Below are 21,336 nucleotides of genomic sequence, written 5' to 3'. Positions count from 1 at the left end.
GTGAAGTGACCTTTAAAAAAAAAAGTAGATGTATTACCCCTGTAGTCTGGAAGGCTTTCTGGGGCAGAATGCATCTGGAAAGCTGCTTCAAAGGAAGCAAACACCAGCAGAAGTTTCTGACAGACCAAATAGGCAGGAGCTGTTTTGAAGATAGCTAGGAATAGGTAACTGATAGTCCCAGTCTCTGTGATGCAAAAGACTATGGGTAGTGCGATACATACCGAGTGAATGTAGGATTTGTAGAAGGGCTAGCAAAGGAAATAAAATCAAACATTCTCTCAGGATGTTCATAAGCATCATTATTCTATTTATTGTAAGTAATAAATAGAGGAAAATGGAGTATTTTTTTTTTTTCCAGTTGTTGTGCAAATAACTTCCAAGTCTTTTACTGCTTGCGATTTTCTGCTTATGGTCCAATTTTTCATAACATTGTCATGCAAGGGAATGAAGAATTCATTCTTGCTTTAATGGGTATATGTCTGTTGTCCTGCATAACAGAAATCCATGAAGGACTATAGTTTAGTTATTAGAGATTTCTGAGAGTAAGCCTCTGGATTCTTCTGCATGTGTGAAATTACTTGTCATATAATCTTTAGGAAAGTCATTTATCCTCCTGTGCTGCTTGTTCCTATCTACAAAATGGGGACCTAGTACACAGTTTTGTACTACATATTTGTAAAATTTTTCGAATCCCAAGGGGAAGGATGCTTTGAAGAACAAGCACCACTGCAATCAATAAAGTAATCTTATGCCTGCACTAGTACCTCTTCTGCCATTGGTGTAGCAACATTTCTTTGAAAATATAGAATATTCTACTTTTGAATTTTTAACTGGAAATGTTACTGTAAAATATTGTTTTGATTCTGCAATATAATCAGATGGGGCTGCAAATGACTGTCAGAAAAAGACCCATCTTCTTAAATGTATGTGAGTCTGCGGTGTGCACGATCATATGCGCTCTCTTGCTACATATTTAATGGCATGCATCCTTCTAAAGTTTTGTGGACAAATTTCTCAGCAGCTTCAGCCTGACTTATCTTTTACTCCAAAGAGAAGGAGCAAGTTTCAGCCATCACAACTGCTGTGGTAATCATTAAACCTCAGTGAAAGTAAGACAACTGCTTACTGTATGTTAATCAGTGTTGAAAATGTTGCCAGTGCAGATGGAAGATCCCTTTTAAGTGGCCGGGGCGGTATAAATAATGCATTCTATTGCTGAAAAACACCTGCTAGGGAGAAGAATGGAAAATAGCTATTACACATGCTGGTTAGATAATGATACTGTGAAAGCAACAAAATCTGTGAAGATTGGAGCCAGATCCTGTGGCACATCGGGGCCAGTCTGCCCTTTGCTGCTGTAGGCTTCTGGGTGTCAGATTGGCATGGACAGTCACAGCTGGATCATCTCCAGTGTGGTGAATGTGTCTGGAGAAGTGTAGGCAGCAAAGTGGTTTTTCCTTTAAGCTTGCTGATCTGAACACACAATACCAGCTTTCAGGAGTTACAGTAAGCCTAGCTGAAGCTGGTTTTACTTTGAAAGGCACACAGGGGTAGGCCAGAAATACAGCTAGTCCATTAGTAGGTGAGCATAAAATTCATTGAAGCATCTAAGACCAGAGAATATTGTCAATAAGGATGAATAAATCTGTATTAGAGCTTGAGATTGCCAAACCCTTTTTAACAATGGATATGCTTAATAATCTATTTAATGCAAAATTTTTCTCTCTATTGTTAATACAAATAATTTTAATAGGGTGTGTTACAGGAATTCAGGATAGATAGGAGAGGAAATAAAGTGGATGAAAAGTAGGGAAATAACTCCTGTGAATACACCTAGTCATTCTGATGTATAACATTTATCTTATACAGTAGTCACTTTACTAATCAATCTTACAAGAATATGCTGTAAAAAGCAAAGAAAAACAAGGTACTCCTTAAAGAGAAGTTGATGATCTTACTGGAGAACTCACTTTCAGAAAAGACTGTCTTTGAATTTTCTTGCAGTGCAGCCATTTTCTTCTGGCTGCCTCCTGTCAATGCTGTAATGTGCTATTATGTGTGTGTACTGAGGGGAAAAGAGGATTGTAAGAAATTTCTGTTTTAAGAAGTCTTTCATGTATTTTAGCCCATTGTCACTGCATTATTTCTAGTGTAAAATAAAGAAACTGAAAAGAAATCATTTAAGAGGCTAACCTAACCTAGATTTTTCTCATTCCATTGCCTCACAAAAAATAAAGAGACACCGCATATCAGGTTAATAACATATTTTATGTCATTTGTAGCATTTAGAAGTAAACATCCTGTTAACTGGGATACTGATCACAGGACTGAACCCTGGAATTCCTTATTTATTCATACTCACTGTTAACTTACAAAGTATTTATTTCTCATAGATAGAAATGCCAAGAAATTGTTAACTTACTGAGCTTTTTCATGCAGTCTCGAAGCCTGGTTTCTAAACTGAGCACGCGCTGGTGTAGTTCCTCATAGTCATAAGCACCAATTTCTTCCTGAATCCCAGTGAGAACAGTAGACAGATTCCTAATTTCCTCCTTGAACTGGGTAATTAATTTGGCATCCGTTTTATATTGTTCCAGAACTGGGATCAGTGGCAGAAGCTCATCCATCTTTTCTTTCAACTCCTGTTAAAGGCAATCAGATGTGCATTAGGGCAGTTTAAAGGACTTCAATCCTCTAATGCCTTTTTATGTAACATTTATGCCAGATTTTTAAAATTACTTGAAAATTATTATTGATTTTAACTACAGATCTACTATTAGTGTATTGTGAAAGACTTGGAAACCTCAGACTTAACGGTAGTAGGCAGCAGATAAAATGCACGAGACAATAGTTTTTCTACTGAAAGTACACAATTACCTTCAGGTGATCTGAACCAAATCTGCTGAAGGTCTGACTTTGCATCCCCCACTAAGTGTGACTTTCTTGGGAGAAGGGAATTAGGCCTGAACACACAGTGAGGCTCAAGGAGGTCATGCCTGTTTTACAGTGTTGTCATAGTTGGTGAGCTGTTCAATTCCATTTCACTCCTTACAAGTACTGAATTATGTTTTTTTCTCAATGGCTGTTGGAGACTCTTTAGTTCTGTTCTGGCCACAGAGGTCTTTCTTCTGAAGAAAAAATCTGGGGTTCTTAACTGTGCCTTGTTTCTGTCATCCTGCACTAGCTGCCTTTGCACTGGCAATCCTATTCTTAAACATGGATTGAATAAAATAAGGAATACTTTGGAATCTCTGATGGCCCCTGTCACAGACTTTTGCTGAGTCTTATAGGCTGAGAACGTGTCTCAGTTTGTAATCCTTGCTGGCTGCTAATTTGCCATTTCTTCATCATCTTTTTAAATGTGCTAATCATAGGGGCTTTATTAAAATTAAACTAATCAAGGTTGTTTTCTGGTTGGTTATTATTCTGTAGAAAACCTCCAAGAATCCTTGCAGCCACAAGGTTTTGTTTTATTGAAAAGCAGACAGGGCTGCCCCTGCTCTATCAACCTTATATAGACATTTGAATCTTTCATAATTTGAGGAAACAGCAGGACTTCCATGAGTAAATGCCAGGCAGACATGAAGAGAAGCAAGCCTGGACAAAACAAGCCAAAGGATGAAAATAAAGTTGTGTTAGGCACTAGCATTTGGTGGTAATAGAGATTGGGAACAGATGAGGATACATGGGGAGAGGCTATCGAAGGGCTTAAAAAAATCATTAGCTGGAGTAGTCAGCAGGTTAAAAGGGAAAGCAGAAGAGAACTATATGGAAGCCCAAGGACAAGAAAGAGGCGCAGAAGCAGATGTGGTTAGAGGTTACTGTAGTCACTGACATGTGTGAAGACATGCACATACCATTTCTTGCATCACTTGTATTAAAGGATGCAGTACACAGGGTAGAATATTTCCAAACTAAATGCCATGAGGATGTCCAAAGTATTTTGCTAAGGAGAAGTGGAAGAAGCTCACAGGCAGGGTCAGCATTTTTGCTGCTTGAGGATCTACCTCTGAATTTTTGCCTCACAAACATGTCCTAAGACAGCTTGCGAGTTCTGCAGTATCTCTTCATCACCTACATAATATATCCATACTGGTTTAACAATTGCTTTCATACCAGAATTATTATTTACTCAAAATAGAGACTTATATTTGTTGTTAGAAAGTGTATTTTGCATGCAGGTCATCCTAATAGCTAAAGAATTTGTTATAAGCAGACATATCATTATAAATGGATTTGATATTATTAGGAGTTCTATTGGTTCTATTCTCAAGAGGTCTTCCAAGTACTTTATAGTAGCAGAATTACAGAAATTAACACAAAGGAGAATTTTTTTGCTTACAGGTAAAGCTGGTTTTATTTTACTGCTTTTATTGAAAACTTGAGCTTACTTTATACCTGTTAAAATGACTATTTTTGACTTGGTGACATGGTGAGTAGGCTTTGTGACATAAAAAGCCGAGCTACAGAAGCCAAAGTTTTTGTTACTTCATTTTGAACTGATGAACTTAGGCTTTGGTTCCTTGGAGCAGTGAATCTGCCAAAATCATGGGTAAGCCATGACGGAAAAAAGTGCAAAGCTTGTAAAAACTCTGGAGATAAGTGAACCTGGGTTTGGTATTTTCCTGATAAAATAATTGTATTGGTTTCAGCTGACACTCCTAGCTTGTTGCTATGAAGAGAGGTCCATGAACTAGTTTGTCTTGCAACATGGATATGTGATATAAATACTCTGGCACTTTGTGCCGGATGATCTAAAGGAATAGGCTATATACAGAAAGATCTCCTTTGTCTTAGGAAAGAGAAAGAACTGGAATTTTAGTAGATCAGATTTCAGTAAGCCAACAATATACTGTATTATGTTGACCTTTTAAATCACTCTATAACTTGATTGGCTGGAAATCTGTTTTATACTCCTGGCAAACTCTCAAACTGAAGTTAACTACATGTCCAGTACAAATATTGAATATTTAGAAGGACAGAGTACTTCAGAAATCTGCTGCCTTTGACATTGTTTATCAGATATTCAGATGCTGATATTTTGTTCTCCAGGAAAACTGTAATGAGAATGTAGAACATATAATGGCATTATATGAATGTGCTGTTATTGCAGAAATGATTGATGAAGGAAAAAAAGGTTGAGAAGTTTCTTATGTGAAAATAACTGGAGGTGTGTGCTCAAACTCTAAACTAAGAAGGGTGACATAAAGTTTGGTAGTCAGATCATTAGCGTACTTAATTCCTGGTAGAACTGAGACTCATTGGATATTCAGTCTCATAAAAATAACCCCTTTAACTATGTAATTGTTTAGGTATTGAACTTTAGCCCCAATTAGAAAATTAAGATCTTTTTATGTGAACTTTCATAAACACTTAAAAATGTTCATATTTGCATATGTATTTGCTTAACATGATGTGATGCTCAAAATTTATTTTCTAGATCCTATTTTACTGTCTTGCAGCCTCGAAATATGTTTGACAGACTCGATATTCGAAGAACTTAAATATGTTCTTGTACCAGTCTCTCCTAAAGAGTTACTTCAGATAGCTTTTTCAGAACACACAATGCTATTTTGTAATCCCTGGAACCCTCCTTCCTCACAAAAAGATTGGCTTGTGTTTTTTGTTGTCATTAAAATTCCTTGGAAGTCTCTTTTTAATCACCCAAATGTGAGTAGGTCTGATTGCCCTCCTCCCCATCCCAAATTCAAAATAGCAAACCTTCAGACATGAAATTAGATCTTAATTGTACTGGATAAAAATGACAATAACCTGATTTATTGTAGGCTTTCTTCCCTTCAACTGCATTAAATGTCAGGCAACAGTAAAAGTGCAGAACCCTCTAGCAGTTTGCTATTAACTTGATTGGATCTCCCTGTTTATCACTGGCGCTTGAATGAATATAAATTTCTCAGTATGACAAGCATGTTGACACAAAACAAACAGGAATCTGTTTATAGTGACATTTCTCTAATGACTTAATAATTAATAGTTACTCCTTATTATAATTAAATTGAACAGAACAAAAGATTATCATCATAAAGGAAGATTTATTACACTTGTCTTTCTCATTTTGAGCTGAGAACTTAGCAGTCCATGCATTGCTGCGTAGTACATTCCTTCCAGCACGCTTTCAAAGTTATTGTTAAAGCAAAACCTACTTGAAAATGCTTTGTCATTAATGTCTTCCGATCATCTTCAATTTGCCGAAACTTGGCCTTCAGCCCTTTCATTTGTGTTTCCATTTTTAAAACGTACTGGAAATCCCTCTGAGTCCGTAGATTTAAAACTTCAATAGATTGGGACATATTCTGAACCTGTTAAAGAAGAACACTCTCTAAATGCACTTTCTGTTGCTATATGTTCTTTTTCCTGGTTAGGTAGTTAAATGTCAGGCAATAATATGTGCTTATGTCCATGCTTTAGTTGTGAGTCATTTATACCAAAGTATACTTCTAAATTCCATAACTGTTCCATAAATGCTCCATAAATTCCATGACAGTACAGAAATAGGGGAACAGGGCTAACAGGATTACCAGGAGCAAGACCTTGAAGAGGTAAAGAGAGAGGTATCTTTTTAGTACCATTATCAGTGGGCTCAATAAAGACTTTTGGACAGTGGAGTCTACTTTGACATTTGTAGTAGATGCTGACTGTTTTTCAGGATATGCTAGATAGCACATGTTTCCTTTCAAGCAATTTGGGAGGGACAGGACTGAGATTTGGAGATTTTGGTTAGTATGAGGAACATGTTTTTTTTTTATTGCTAGTAGGCATTTAAATAATATTTCAGTATAAGGAAATTATGAGACTATCCAGAGATAAGTTGGAGTGTGACCATCATCAAACAGGTGTTTGCTCATGATTTTGTAAGTAGATACAAAATTAGATATTTTACACGATTGTCTCCTTGGTAGAAACCCACATTTTTTACAGATGAGTAGTGTGAATGTTCAGGTAACTTCTGTAGAGCAAGTGACTTTGTAGCTATAGCGAGCACTTTTACCAAGAACTGTATTCTAGAACAAAAAGCTTATGTTATAAAAGCAATGCTTTTGCCAGTCATAAAAAGAATACATTTTGCAAGTACAATTATTTCAATAAGTGGTTTGCTTTCCCAAAACATGAACAAAGTAGACTGCTGTAAATGTACCGGGCACCTTCCTAATAGAAGACAGTTCTGGCAGTATTCCTGTTGTTTTCAAGAATATGCAATGTTTGAACTGATATTCATGTCTGAAACTAATACACTGTGACGTACAGAATGTGTGGGTTCAGCAAATACTCTTTAAATACTCTTACAAATAGTGTATTAGTTACGGAACAGTTGCCATTAGCAGTTCACAGAAAGTATTTTTAACAAAAAAAAAAAGGTAATGTTTCTATTTTTCTTTGCTTTCTATTTGTTGAAAGCAGGCAAATGAAGTCCTTCAGGTCTTTGAAGAACTTTGTTTCCATTTGGCAGAAGATTCATTCACATAAAGGCTCTAATTAAATGACTGCGCATGGAGGTAGTGTAGTGATAATATGACATGATACACTCATCATGACCAGAGTTCTAATAATAAGAAAATAGCTTTTAGAGAACTTATGATTTAGGTTCTTTTTTGGGGCAGTTTGAAAACTATGTTGAGACCTTAACACCCCTTTACCTCCCACCCGAAAAGAAAGTAAGAAGTTTTTACATTAATATTTGAGTGTTTGGGAAACATGCTAAAGCAATGACTCTGGAGGACTGAAGCCTTCCTCTGGTAAGTAAACAAGCAGGATGAGGGGAGGTCACTCCTCCTCTGTATACTGGTTTGCCAGTGTTCTCTCCCAGATTTCATGCTGTGGTCTCTGTCACAACCTGAAACTAAGTCTCTGATGAAATTGATTTTTAGGAAGGGAAAATATTGAGGGGATCTTTCACTATATTAGCAGATTTTTCTAGAGTGATTTTTCTATAGTTAGAAAAATACTGAAAATTGTATGCTTAAAAACTGTATTTTTAAGTCTACATTTTATGTAGCTTTCCACTGTCTCAAGCCTCAGGTTCTGTACTGCTAGATGTGATACAGTAACTATCACCTTGGTTACTTACACAAGGGAATGCAGAATAATAGTTATTGTTGATGCAAAATAACACTGCACTGGTTTTACTTACATATGCAGTAGTGGATAATACTTGAAATGAGATTTAGGGTGTTTGGGGAAAAATTGCACCACCAGAGAATGAATAAATAGTATTATTTGAAGAAAAAAAAACAAGAATACTGTAACTGTTTCTCTTCTGTAAAGTCTGCTTGGCAGTGCTGTCATATCTGTATCTTGTCCTTTGTTGATAAGAGACAAGGAATGACCTTCAAGAGTCTCATATGATTGAAGCAGAAGCTGTATTTTAAATCCCACAGCTACAAGCTCCTTTGAGGTGGGATTTGTAACTGGTTTTACACAGAAAAATCAGTCCTGTCTGTGTGTGTATGGAAGAATTTTGGGAGGAGTGAACAAGAGAAAAGATGCAGCTTTGGTTTGCTAAGTGATTTGGGTTTGGGAAGGTGTGATACAAGGAAAATAGACCAGTGGTGATCAGTGGCAAGAATACAGGTAGGGGATATATATCCTGAAGAAATATTTGTATAAGATAATTCTTCAGTACTCCATCATGTATTGAGGGAAAGGAGTGGATTTTGGTGGGAAATGTAGTGCTCAAAAGGAGGAGTTTTTTATGGGGAAGACTTACCTTCTCTAGCAGTTGTCTGAGTTGCCTGCTTTTGGCATCTCTTGAACACAGGTTTTGTTCAGGTGCAACAACAGTGCAAATGCAACGGCCGTCAGGATCCTGGGCTGAGCTATAAACTTGCCACCCTTCCTTGGGGCTAATCTGAGTCTGTAACAACAAAATAATAAGTAAAAGGACCCGAACTGATATTTTGTTGTCGTCGTTATTTGAAAACTCACTACCTCAGAGTATTTTTAATCTTGCAGTATATGCTTAAAGTGAGGTCAACACTCAACAACTAACGAGATCGGCGTTTTCACACTGTTTTATTCTATCTCACACCTCTGTAATGGTTCTTGAGAAGTGTCCAGCACACACTGTTTCCAAGGGTGGATGAGAACAATTTTCAGCTTGTGATTCAGCACAAACTAGGTAATTTAAGTCTTTGCAAAGGGATGTTACAGTTTTTCATCAGCAGAGAACGAACATGTCCTTTCAGCCTGAATGGCTTACTTTAGACAAATGGAAACAACAAAGACAGGAATGAACAAATCAAAAAGGCCAAAGAGGGAGCACTGTGACACACACTGAGACTTGGCTCAGCAGCAGTCTGGAGTGTGAGGTAGCAGGTTTGCTCTAAAAGAAGCAGCATGCAGAAAACTGCTCTTCATTGACTTCTACTGCACAGACACCAAAGGGAAGAACAGCTGGCTTTAGGAGAACAATACACAGAGAAGTGTGTGGTTAGTTCAGGGGAATGGTGGTTGTGGCAAGCATGGCACAGTGCAATTAAGACATTGCAAGTCCTTCACTAGGACAAATTAATTCTGGAAGTTTCTAACCTGTTCTTTTTTACGGCCACCGTGACTGAGAAAGAAAACAAACAAACAAACAATCACGTTTGCTTACAGAGCAGGCTAACAATGCACTGCAGTTAAAGTCTGTGTGATACCTGGTGAGACTTGTTATCTGTCTGTCTAATGGGATGTATAGAAATCTCTCACAAGTGTGAGAAAAGATAATAGAATTAGATGATTGAAAAGATTCAGGTGATGGAATTAAAACTAATGGACCCCAGAAGTGATTTTTTTTTTAAATTTTCTTTTAAAATTGTAATTTAAAATTAATCTTGCTCATTATTCATTCTTAATAATACAGTACTGACTATTGAGTTTCATAGTACAGGTGTTAATGGGTACTGTGAAGTAATTTTGGGCTGGACACAGTTGGAATCAATTACTAGTTATATTATAAAACTGTGCTCAATGTCAGCAGTGAGAGTGATTATTTAAACTGGCAAGCTTTGATATTGATGCTTTACTGGCTGCTCAGTGCAGAATTACTTGCAGAGTTCCTCACCTCAGAAGAGGTGCATGTCTCTCTAGACTGAAGTTAGAAAAGAGCACAGACTCTCCATTTTCAATGACTCTTCTGAAGAAGTCACTGAAGGTAGCAGTGACCTATTCTACTGTAGTTAACTGAGAAATCAAAATAGTATTTGTGTAAAAGGGTATTGTTCTCCTCTTTTGCAAGGAAAACCAAAGTGTCATAATGTAGATAACTGAAAAAAAGATGACAGCTGAACTTGCCTTCAGGTTTGCTAGTAAAATGTATCCAGAGTTCAGTGCTAAATTATACTGCCCCTCTTCACCTTAACTTTTAGGGCTAAGAAAATCTAGTTTAAGACCTGGAGAACAATACAAACTAGACAAAATTACGTCTGCAGAGACCATTTATTTTGAGCAACTACTAAAATTGTGAGCTTCAAGAAGTGAAGGCTATCAAGGCAGTTAACCCTCAAGAAGTGTAAACTCTATTCACAGAAGCAGATTCCAGGGTACTCTGTAGAACTTATGCCCAGACAGTGTTGCCATGCAAGAGCAAGAAAGCGGAATTCTCACTGAAGTTCGGGAACCCATTCAGGAGCATAGAGTTTGTGATTACAATTCCTTTAGGACAGAAATAATTCACATGAGTTTATGAAAAATTGTGATATTTGAGCCTTACACCTGCTACATTTAGATTGGTAGCAACTGATTTTGCTACATTCTAGTAAAGTTTTCTAAAGCAGAAATGTATGAGATACCAGGATCATGCACAGCCTATAGTAAAGCCATTATAATCCAGGCTGTGTTATCAAAGGTACTTATGTCATGGGTATCTCTTTTTGGCTTTACCTAAGGGAAAACCCCTGACTAACTTAGCAGATACTTTCTCATGGGGTCTAACATGGCTTGATCTGAAAAAGTAACTGCTATTTGGGAAAATATTTCTCACAGTGAGAGACTGTCAGGCCCAATCTGGTTATTTGCTGCCTCTGCATAAGTAAGTGCTTACGTAGTACTCCTACAATTTAGGCTACAGTTCTTTGTGGTATTCTGTGGTTCCCTGTATTTAGGCCATTAGAGTTTATTCATTAATTAGGCTGACAGAGAAAAACAAGTGTCTGTGTAGGTTCTCTGTTACTTTTTCAGTTTGACATTTAACCCCCACCTGAAGTAGAAACTACTGTGACATGCAGGGAACAAGCTAGAAGGCATCAGAACCTTACAGAAGCTACTGAATCTACTCTTCAGATACGGGCTTACTGCTGACAGGCAGTCAGTAAACAAGCAAAGTAAACAAGCAAGGAAGGAAAGAACAAGTGGAGAACAGCAACAATAATTATATTAGTTCTTGAAAATCTGGTAAACCAGAGTAGTCCCTATAAAGATGAGTATTAACCATTGCCTTGGCAGGCTGCTGTGCCACAGACTCACTTCACTTACCTCCAAAATACATTGTTTTTCACTTGCCCTTTTATATATTCTGATAAAACTCTTACTTCCATTTATACTGACAGGACAAATGGCAATGTGTATGCTTAAATATGGTTGCTTAAATATAAACAGTATATTATCAGTTTGTCTTGCAATTTCAATCCTGGACTGAAAGAGAGCTCAAAAGAGGAGGCCCTTTCCCTGATCCCACCTCCTTGTACAGTTCTTCCAGAAGGGAGGAGATTGGGAAATTTTGTGGGTTTTTTTTCTTTTTTCCTGATACTATATACACATTTATGAGCTGTGTATCTGCTAGGGGAGACATTCTGGAGAAGTGCATGTGCTGCACTGTTCATTGGACAAGCTGCCAGTGGACAACTCTTGATGGCAGTTAAAAAACAATCAGTGGTGATCTCAGTATTACTGAGCACCTGGAGCATGAAGCCTCTCGGCCAACATCTAATGTTTAGAGACACACAAAGACCACAGGTTTGTGGTCCTTGGTTTTATGCAAAAAGAACCTCACGTGACTGAAGTTCATATTTGTTTTACTTGGTAGATGCTGCCAAGCTCAGATAATCTGTTTTTTATGCTCATTTTCCTAGCTACCCCTCCTGAAACACAAAATATGCATGTAACTTCAACTCAGTGAGTGCAAAGAGCATCACTGAAATAATACTTTTACATCATTACATCATTTACATCAGCAGTGCTCTGTTGTAGCCAAGGGAAGCATGACAGTTTACTTGGAATGTGAACATGTTAACATATATATACACGTATGTGTGTATGTATAATTATATAATAGTATGTTATAATAACTAGTGTGCATCTTGTAGTCAGCTGCAACTTTAAACTTAGATTTAAATGTAGTAGGGAACTTTATTACTTATCATATTGCCACAAGAACTAGCAATATATACTGTTGTTCAATAAGCACAAGTGAAATTTAAGGAAAATAAAATTGAACTTTTTCTTGTCTTCTCACTAATTCTTGCTGCTCTAGACCACAACAGAATTCTTCCTCACAGCACCATGCAATTAATTTTGAAGTAGTAATATTTAAAGTCTAAATGCAGTGATTTTCTGCATGCATACATTCAATTAACTAAATATCAATGAGTAAATGCATCCTTTTTAGTTACAACTATAAAGCTAAGTTCTAAGCATAGTGCACTACCATACAAATAGTTAAATTTACATTTTATATAACATACTATTATGTAAACATCTGGTTGCAGTTACACAAAAAGATAGTGTTGTACTAAGTATTTAGGAAAATGGTATTCTACTTTAATTTATGGATACCAGTACAGTGTTCCCTCTTGACCATTTTAATTATTACTTTAATTTAGGCTTCTCATGAGTAGTTAATCACAGCTTTTCTGTAGGTCTTTATTAACAGAGGCTGCTGTATATGAGCATCAATGATACAAAGCGTTATTTGTGTCATTTGTATTCTTCCCATATCAGCCTTTCTAAAATCCTGGAACTCGGCATCCCAGTACCAATTTTATCGTGTCTCTAACAGCTATTTATTTGCTTAACTGTACTCTGATAAAGAAAAACAGGAAAGAATCAGACCCCTTCCACACTGGAATGAATAGCTAATATATAAAATTATTAAGCCAGAAAGAAACCTACTGACAGGTATTTTTATTCTTTTTTCTTAATAACGCAATACATTTTTCTGGAACAGCAAACATAAGAAAAAAGGTTGAGACAAGTGAAAAGACATTGCTGTACTATTTTTAGCATTTCATGCTCAAGATGAAGGCATTTGTTCTGAAATATTTAAGGATGCTATTTTAAAATCTTTCTTTTCATAGTAAGATCCCAACATGCTCACCAGTGAGCAGATTTATGATGCCCAAAGAGAAGCATGCATGAAGTACTGACAGGAAGATTAGTAGCTTAGAAAGAGATTTACAAAGAGGCAACAAACTAAAGCTTTTGCTGGCACTTAAATACTATTTCAGCATTAAGATGGCTTGCAACACATCAGAGCTACTTACTAGAGTGTCTGAAGTGGTAATTCTGGGGGTGTTTAGTCCTACCAGAGATGGGAGAATTTGGGACATCCAGTTAGAGATCATTGCCATAGTACTAAGGACAGCACCAAGCTTCAGCAGTGGAGGACTCATTGCTGTGGAGCTAATGAGTTTTCATAGTGACTGATTATCATCCCAGTGCAGGCTGGCAGTGAGAGGCATGACTGCAGCACAACAGCCACAGCATGAAAAATCAAGCTACCCAGCTTGAATAATCCATTAAAAACACTCACATCCTTATTTGCCCTCTGTCCTTCTGCTCTTACTAATAAATACTTCTATCTCATGTTGACCACTTAGTAAACTAGTTTCTATGCTAATAATAATTGGAATTTCCAGTGGGAGATGGCATAGGGTCAGTTACCTCTTTATAGGTGCTAGTGAGTCAATTAGCACTGAAGTAGTTCAGTCCTCTCAGACTGGTATGTGTTCCTGTCTGAAATGCAAAAGCCTAATCACAAATCCAAAATCAAATAACTCCCCACTCGCCATCACTGCTTCGGTAGAAATATGCTCAGGTCTGTTTCTAAACATGATGCTATACTTGTTCAAGTGGATGGGGAAGGGGGAGAACTGTTAACCTGCCCATGAAAACACCAGAAGCCTTTTTTAACCTTTCTTGATTTGCTGATCTCACATAAAATTACAGACATCAGTGACTTTATTATTTGCACAGCTTGTTTTTAAGATATTTGTTGTTCATAAAAGGATATTGAAGCAGTAAATATTTTTATTTCTCAGTGTTCTTGCTATTTTACAAGGTTCTATACCAAAAGTTCTTGCTACATGCACGGCTGGCAGACCCAGCATGTCTTCATTGTCATTTGGATGGGAACAGAAGACAAATTGTGGGTTGCAAATGTAGCATTCTGCGGCTTCTTTTGGCTCCAATCTGCTGTTAAATCTACTGTTCTCTAGTGCTGTGGAATGATCTCCAGGTTCAGTGGCAATTAACCTTTTCCATAAATTTAGCAAGTATAGTGGGGGAAAAAACCTCAACAAACCTACATCAGAAAAAAGATTGTAGAAATTATTGTGCTGTTGGGGTAGTTTTTCATTTTTAGGATTATTTTAAAAGGACAAAATGCTGAGTAGGGATTCCTAACAGAAATTATTTTAGAGAGAACTTTCTTTCAAGTTTGCAGAGAGGTAAAAGACAGTATTTTTTCCAGAGGTAGTTATGGACTTTGTTTCTGAATTTGCTTCCAAAAGTGTGTATTTTTCTAAAGGAATTTAGTGCTCTGCAGAAATGAAACCTGTAGTGAAACTGGAGTGATGTGTTCTTACAGGAGTGTGTGATCATGGATATATTTATTACAGGTACTAAAACCCTGCAACCAGTTTTTCAGCTTCTCAGAGCTTGTACACCAAATTCAGGCTAGGTTTTTCTCTTCCAGCATTCATTCAGAATTACTTCAATAAATCTTCTTTTTAATAAAGACACATTAATTTTGTGAAAAGAAATTGAAAAACAGATTCAGAGCTATTTCATAATCTTATAAGGAGCAATAGAATACAAAGAGACATTTTATGTATACAAGTATTAAACATTTGCTGGGAGTCATAGAGTAAGGTGAGCTGTGAAACACTCAAAAAAACTAATTCACTGAAGAGATGCATTTGAAAACAGTGAACGTGCATGAGTTTGCTTCTATACAGCTTCTGCACAGGAAAACCAGCTTTTTCTAGCTTCTGTAGTAAACACTGCAGTAAAAGACCTAAATATGAAAATGATAATTCCATGCTAAATGCAGTAGTTTTATTTCCCTGTAGCATCTTGAATGCACATACTAGTTTGCATGCGTTTTGAATTATTTCACATAGTTTGGGTAATCGATACCAAATCTCCTGGGACAAAATAACACACAAGAGCCATTGTCTCCACAGAACTTGGACTACTTTCAAAATATTAGCTAATAGCTGGAAACATTCTTCAGGCCTTGGAACATGCTGCCCAGGGCAGTGGTGGAGTCACCGTCCTTGGAAGTGTTCACACGCCATGTTGACAAGGCCCTCAGTGCTATGGATTAGCGGTGGCCTTGGCAGCGCTGGGGAACGGTTGGAGTTGATGAGCTTAAAGGTCTTTTCCAACCCGGTTGATTCCATGATTGCATGTTGATGTCTGAATAAGAAAATGCACGTTTTTTTCTCAGTTCCAAGAAAAGCATCCCATTAAAAAAATGCTGCACTGGGTCAGTCTCCTCGATCCATTTAGCTCCTTTCTCTAGCAATCCCCAGCAGCGGATGCTTAAAAGAGGAGTATAAAAAGAGAACAAACACATAGTAATACTTTTCTTGGTGTTACCTTCCAGCAAACCGTGATAGTTACTGTGCCAGAGGTTGTACCTTTGTGCTCTACATTTTTTCATGATGCTTTCTTCCATGAATTTCTCAAGTAACTTTTTAACTCATCTGTACTTTTAGAAGGCACAACATCCACTGGCAAGGAGATCCACAGATTAATTGTGTCTTGTGTGAAAAACATGCTTATTAGAAGTCCTGATTCGATTGCAAATTTAAAACATCCTAATCGGCAATCTTCCATTGAAAATAAATAAATAAATTATAACCTTCAGCTGCTTGTAACACCCAGAATTGCTTCCACCTACGTAATAGAAAAACCCCTTCATCAATGCACTTGGATACTGCAAACACAAGCCCATGAAACAACTCAGTTTTGTTAAACCCTGTAACACTGTTTATACCTTTAGACAGCCAGTGGTGGCTCTATTTTATGTTGTTCTGTTGACTCCAGGGAAACCAAGAGCAGCATTAGGTTTCGTAATCAACTTTTGTAGCGGTGCCTGTGGCTGTGTTCTAGGACCTTGGCCTCCTGCTTGTCTGCAGTAAGAAACTGCTGCAATACACTGGCTCTAGCCAGGCATCTGGGTTTCCTTACTGTGAAAACCAGAGTGCAAAGATGGCTGGTATGTGCTCCATTTCAGACCAGTATGGCTTGTGGTGGTACAGGGATGTGCTGCTGGATCCAGAGCCTCAGAAGCGCTCCTGCATTTCACAGTTCTGATTAACTCAGCATATTTCCTGTACTGCAGGAGATACATTTCAGAAAAGCTTGGCTTGTGTGATGGTGGCCATTACATACATTTTTCTGGAGACAGAGACCCTGTGGCAAGACACCCTTGATATTGAGCCTTGAGACAGAGGTCAGTCAGGCATTACCTCAACATGATGAAGGGCATAGCGAGAAGAGGTGTTTCAGTCTTAGAAACAGTTCCTGTTTCAGTGAAGACAGGCTCAAAGTTGTCTACTGAACATATGTGTATGTTGATCTGTCCAGAATAACATCAAGAGTTCAGGCTTTTTGCTGAACTGTTGCCTCTCATTGGCGATTGCTCAATTTCATTAGTAACACCATCAATTGCTTCCAATACAGATTAGGTAATATTTGGCAATGTTGCATAATTTTCTAGTTTTATTGGGTTATTCTGAAGTCCCTCAGCATCCTCAGTATACCTAACCCACACAAAAAAATACTGCCATTCACAAGTTTTATCACCTTTTTTGTTATATCTTCTTTCAGCAGTTTTATAAGTAAATAAATTCCCAAGACATTTCCTTAAGGTAATGATAGATTTGTTTTTTTTTTTTTATCACATTGAGTTGCAGCTGTTAATATTTTTGGTTTTCTTCTCTTAAACATTTTCTGCTCCTCAAAGGAACATAACTGGTCCCCTCCTGACAGTTTTAACCTTGGACAAGGCACTTTCAAAAGACAATAAAAAGCTTTTCTGAACTTCAGATGAATAATTACTGCTGATTATCTTTAATCCAGTTTAGTCTGAACTTCTGCAAAGAACACTATTTATTTGGTTGACTATTTCAACTCATGCGAAAAACACTGGTTATTAATGATTATTCCTAACAGATGACACACTGCTTGGTTCTTGTGACACTATTCATTAATGTAATTTAGTACTTTATTTTCTTCCAACTAATTTACCTGCTAAAGAGAAGACCTGCTGCCTTGTGATTCATAGTATTGCTGCTAGATACATCTTTAAAGAGTGTAGTGAGAGATAATCCTCTAGTACTCTCTGCTGGCTATATAACTTGAAATTACCATATAGTTGGTATCTTGTTGGTATCCCCATGGTGCTGAAGTTAGATTACGTATTACTGCACAAGGGCTTTAAAAGCATATTTGCACTGCAGTGCAGGGATGATGGCAGGATGTAGAGGTGTATGAGAGTTTTCTAATGTAGCCTTAGCCCAGGAGCTAGCAGTAGAGTAGCTTACACTGGAACACTGTAAATTCTAAGTATGTGACAGCTGTGTCCTATACTGCTGAAAATCTAACGCTAAACTTGGGGTTGTTTACATGGGCTACACCCTTCCCCTAGACAGGGATGTTACTTATTCAGTGTAATAGCTAATATTCCACATATCTAACTTCCTCAGTTCATGAACCTATTTGTCTAATAGTTGATTCAGAGTAATCCCAGACTGGTTTGGGTTGGAAAGGACCTTAAGCTCATCCAGTTTCAACCCCCGCCATGGGCAGCAGGTTGCTCCAAGCCCCTGTGTCCAAGCTGGCCTTGAACACTGCCAGGGATGGGGCAGCCACAGCTTCTCTGGGCACCCTGTGCCAGTGCCTCAGCACCCTCACAGGGAAGAATTTCTGCCTTATCTCCAGCCTGAGCTTCCCCTGTTTCAATTTGAACCCATCACCCCTTGTCCTATCACTACAGTGCAGCATGAAGAGTCCCTCTCTGGCGTATATTTGCAAGAGAAGGCATATGTGAGAACAGAAAGAGTCTCTGAAAAGTCTACTTTCCCGAAAAGTGGAAATACTGGCACTGTATTTTGTTTGTGCTCTTATCAGAACTGTAAAAATGTCCAAGAAATCTTTCTGTTAAGGAACTAAAACTTTAATTTCAGTTGTATTTTGCCTTAAATATTTGGCTAAATGAAAAAATGGCAAGCAAATAGTAGAAATTTTGGAGAGAAATACATCTGAAATCACAAAGATCTTGCCAGAAACCACAGAAAAATTGAAGAGTTATTCTCCTGTTGTTAGGAAGTAGAAATCAAACTTTATGATCTGTGTTTCAGTTCAGCTCTGCTTTGCTTTTCTTTTTAAAGGAAAAAAAAAAGGTGTAATTTCACATTTTTAGTCTATAAACTGCCATGAAGTAGTTTTCTAAACAAGACCTAGAAAGCAACAGCAGTTCTAAAACCTGAGCATTGTTCTTTATCACCCTGAAATTTCTACTAGTATGATAGCTTCCCCTTTTCATAGCTGACTTCTCTGGAAGTCAGTAAAAACTAAAGTATTTATACTGAATAACTACAGATGCCATCTTTTGATCTTATGTAAAAGTATTTGAATCTGTAACAATTCTAGTTCTGTCAGGGTTATTGTATACTATATAACTGTATTGTATACTATATACTATTGTATAATATATAATATATTTATATTGCATCAAAAGGAGCGTGACCAGCAGGTCGAAGGAGGTGATCCTGCCCCTCTACTCTGCTCTTGTGAGACCTCACCTGGAGTATTGTGTGCAGTTCTGGTGTCCTCAGCATAAAAAGGACATGGAACTGTTGGAACAAGTCCAGAGGAGGCCGCGAGGATGATGAGGAGCTGGAGCAACTCCCATATGGAGACAGGCTGGGAACATTGAGGCTGTTCAGCCTGGAGAAGAGAAGCTGTGTGGAAACCCTGTAGCAGACTTCCAGTATCTGAAGGGGGGCTACAGGGATTTTGGGATGGACTATTCATTAGGGACTGTAGTGACTTGGGTTGCCCAAGGAGTTTGTGAATGCTCCATCCCTGGCAGTGTTCAAGACCAGGCTGGACCAGGCCTTGGGTGAGATGGTTTAGCGTAAGGTGTCCCTGCCCACGGCAGGGGGGTTGGAACTAGATGATCTTAAGGTCCTTTCCAACCCTAACTATTCTATGATTCTATACCAGTCCTGTAATATTCAATTAGTATATTATAAATTATTAGGGATATTAAAGGTATTCTTAAGGTATTATATGAATGCCTTTATTTATTTTTATAATATAAGAATTTGGAGACTCTTCTAGTCTCTGCTGTTTACTTTCACTTTGAGACCTTGTGACATTTTTATATGGGTTAAATAATGTCTAAAGTAAATGAGAATACAGCTTAATGTTACGTTAGTAAAACTGAGGTATGACAATCTCTGTCTTATAAAAAGTAATTAATGTCAGTATTAGGGATATCAGCTTGCCAATGATCTGAGAGTCAGCAATATGTGATATATAAATGCATATATGAAGTACCTTCTGGTGGAGGAAAAGAAACAGTGATTGTGAGAAAGACAAAGTGGTGCAGTTCAGCAGCAGCCACTTAAACCTGATGTCATCTTATTTAATGTGTGTGAGAAAAAAAACAGAAAGTTACCTCCTTCCCAAATATTTCTTATAATTCTAAATCCTGTTCATGGATAAATGCTAAAAAGGCTTTGCTTAAAACCTTGCATTTTGTGCGGATAGCAATCCAAGTGATTCTATCCTCATGGCTCAGATGTCTTAAACAGTTTCCTTTGAAGCAAAGCAAATTCATGAATCTTAAATCTCAGGAAGTTTGTACTTTGACAGGTTAGGTTTAGAAAGTAAGCTCATACAAAGAAGTCAAAGCTTTCCTTGTCATAGTGTTGTCCTATATTGTACAGAGTTCTTTTTCTCCATGTGACATATTGTAGTGGTGACTCAGGAGTACACTGACTTAAAGAAGTATGTCAGTACATTAGTCATATCCCTGAGCATTATTATTTATTCACATAAGGTTAATGCATGTATAAAGCAAAGTTCTCAGAATCTGAATAGCAATTAAAATTCATCCAGCTGCAGGTGCACTGGGAGAATACACCTTTATCCTTTGCCAATTCCAAGTTTCTGAATTTAGAAACCCTGAGAAACCATTAACTTCTTCATCTAACAATGGTTTTGTTCAACAAAGTAAGACCTTTGTTACTTGTGAGTAGTAATATACCTGTTCTTTGTAAGAGCAGACTGAGAGGTATGTGCCTTTTATAGAGAATTTGCTTTCACCAGGTCATCTGTGCATACACAGTGACATTCTTCAGTCAGGCATCTCCACTGACAGTACAAGAATTGGGCAAGGGATTTTTGTTGACTGTTACATGCTTCTATACTAATGCTTTTGAGGTGACATGCTTTCTGAAGTGAACTTTCCTAAATTCCTTGTTAATTGGAACAGTTGGTGAAAAAATGGGCAGGGAAGGACTAACTGAAATGAAACCAAAGACTTCTTCAGTTGATTTCCTACCATTTTGATTTTCAATAACATTTATATCAGACACTCAGTAAAACCTCATTAGCATTGCTAAAATGTGTGATATGATGATAGATCAAATGGGAGAAGAAGAGTTTAGTGAAATTACCCTTTTCTGTTCTGTCCTCTTTGCAATCAAGGTTATTCATGCTAGCTCATAAAGTTTCTTTTCTAAATATAAAGATGTGTTTGCTTTGTAGAGAGTGACTAACGATTGTGCAGCGAGTTCTTTTCCCTTCAACCCAAGTTGGGAATCTGATGCTTTTGGAGGACCTTGGGATCCTTCCTCTTCCTGTGAACATCCACAGAATGGCAGGGTGCAGTGTTGCATGGGCATTGCATAGTACAACAGTCAAGATGTTCTTCTGAAAACTGTAGGGATAAATAAAATGTGTTTTCATCTTGGTTGCCATTTTCCTGAAATGACGTGATGTCAATTTTGTGAGTTTTGATATGGATGATAAAGATTTTTGCATATGGGTGAGAAGCAAGATTGTGAAAACTGGTTTGAACATGAAAAGCTTGCAGTAACT

The 21,336-nt window shown here is 37.5% G+C and overlaps 1 protein-coding gene across 2 annotated transcripts in view; it reads right to left on the bottom strand.

Annotated features, from left to right (window-relative positions):
* OLFM3 (olfactomedin 3) overlaps positions 1-21,336 on the bottom strand; it is a 58,487-nt gene that overhangs the window by 6,838 nt on the left and 30,313 nt on the right. The window contains exons 2-4 of one of the 2 annotated variants that reach the window (XM_061461309.1): positions 8,723-8,869; positions 6,162-6,317; positions 2,423-2,642 (exon numbers count right to left, since the gene is read on the bottom strand). In XM_061461309.1, the coding sequence (XP_061317293.1) occupies positions 2,423-2,642; positions 6,162-6,317; positions 8,723-8,869 (523 nt within the window). The remainder of the gene's footprint in view (positions 1-2,422; positions 2,643-6,161; positions 6,318-8,722; positions 8,870-21,336) is intronic. The other variant, XM_061461318.1, reaches the window with a different exon arrangement.

This window comes from Pezoporus flaviventris, unplaced genomic scaffold, assembly GCF_033815535.1.
Source record: "Pezoporus flaviventris isolate CSIRO_AGI_PZ_B2104156 unplaced genomic scaffold, CSIRO_AGI_Pfla_v1 ptg000001l, whole genome shotgun sequence".
Lineage (NCBI taxonomy): Eukaryota > Metazoa > Chordata > Aves > Psittaciformes > Psittacidae > Pezoporus > Pezoporus flaviventris.
The sequence above is the reverse complement of the archived record's forward strand: the minus strand, read 5'-3'. Positions and strand labels throughout refer to the sequence as shown.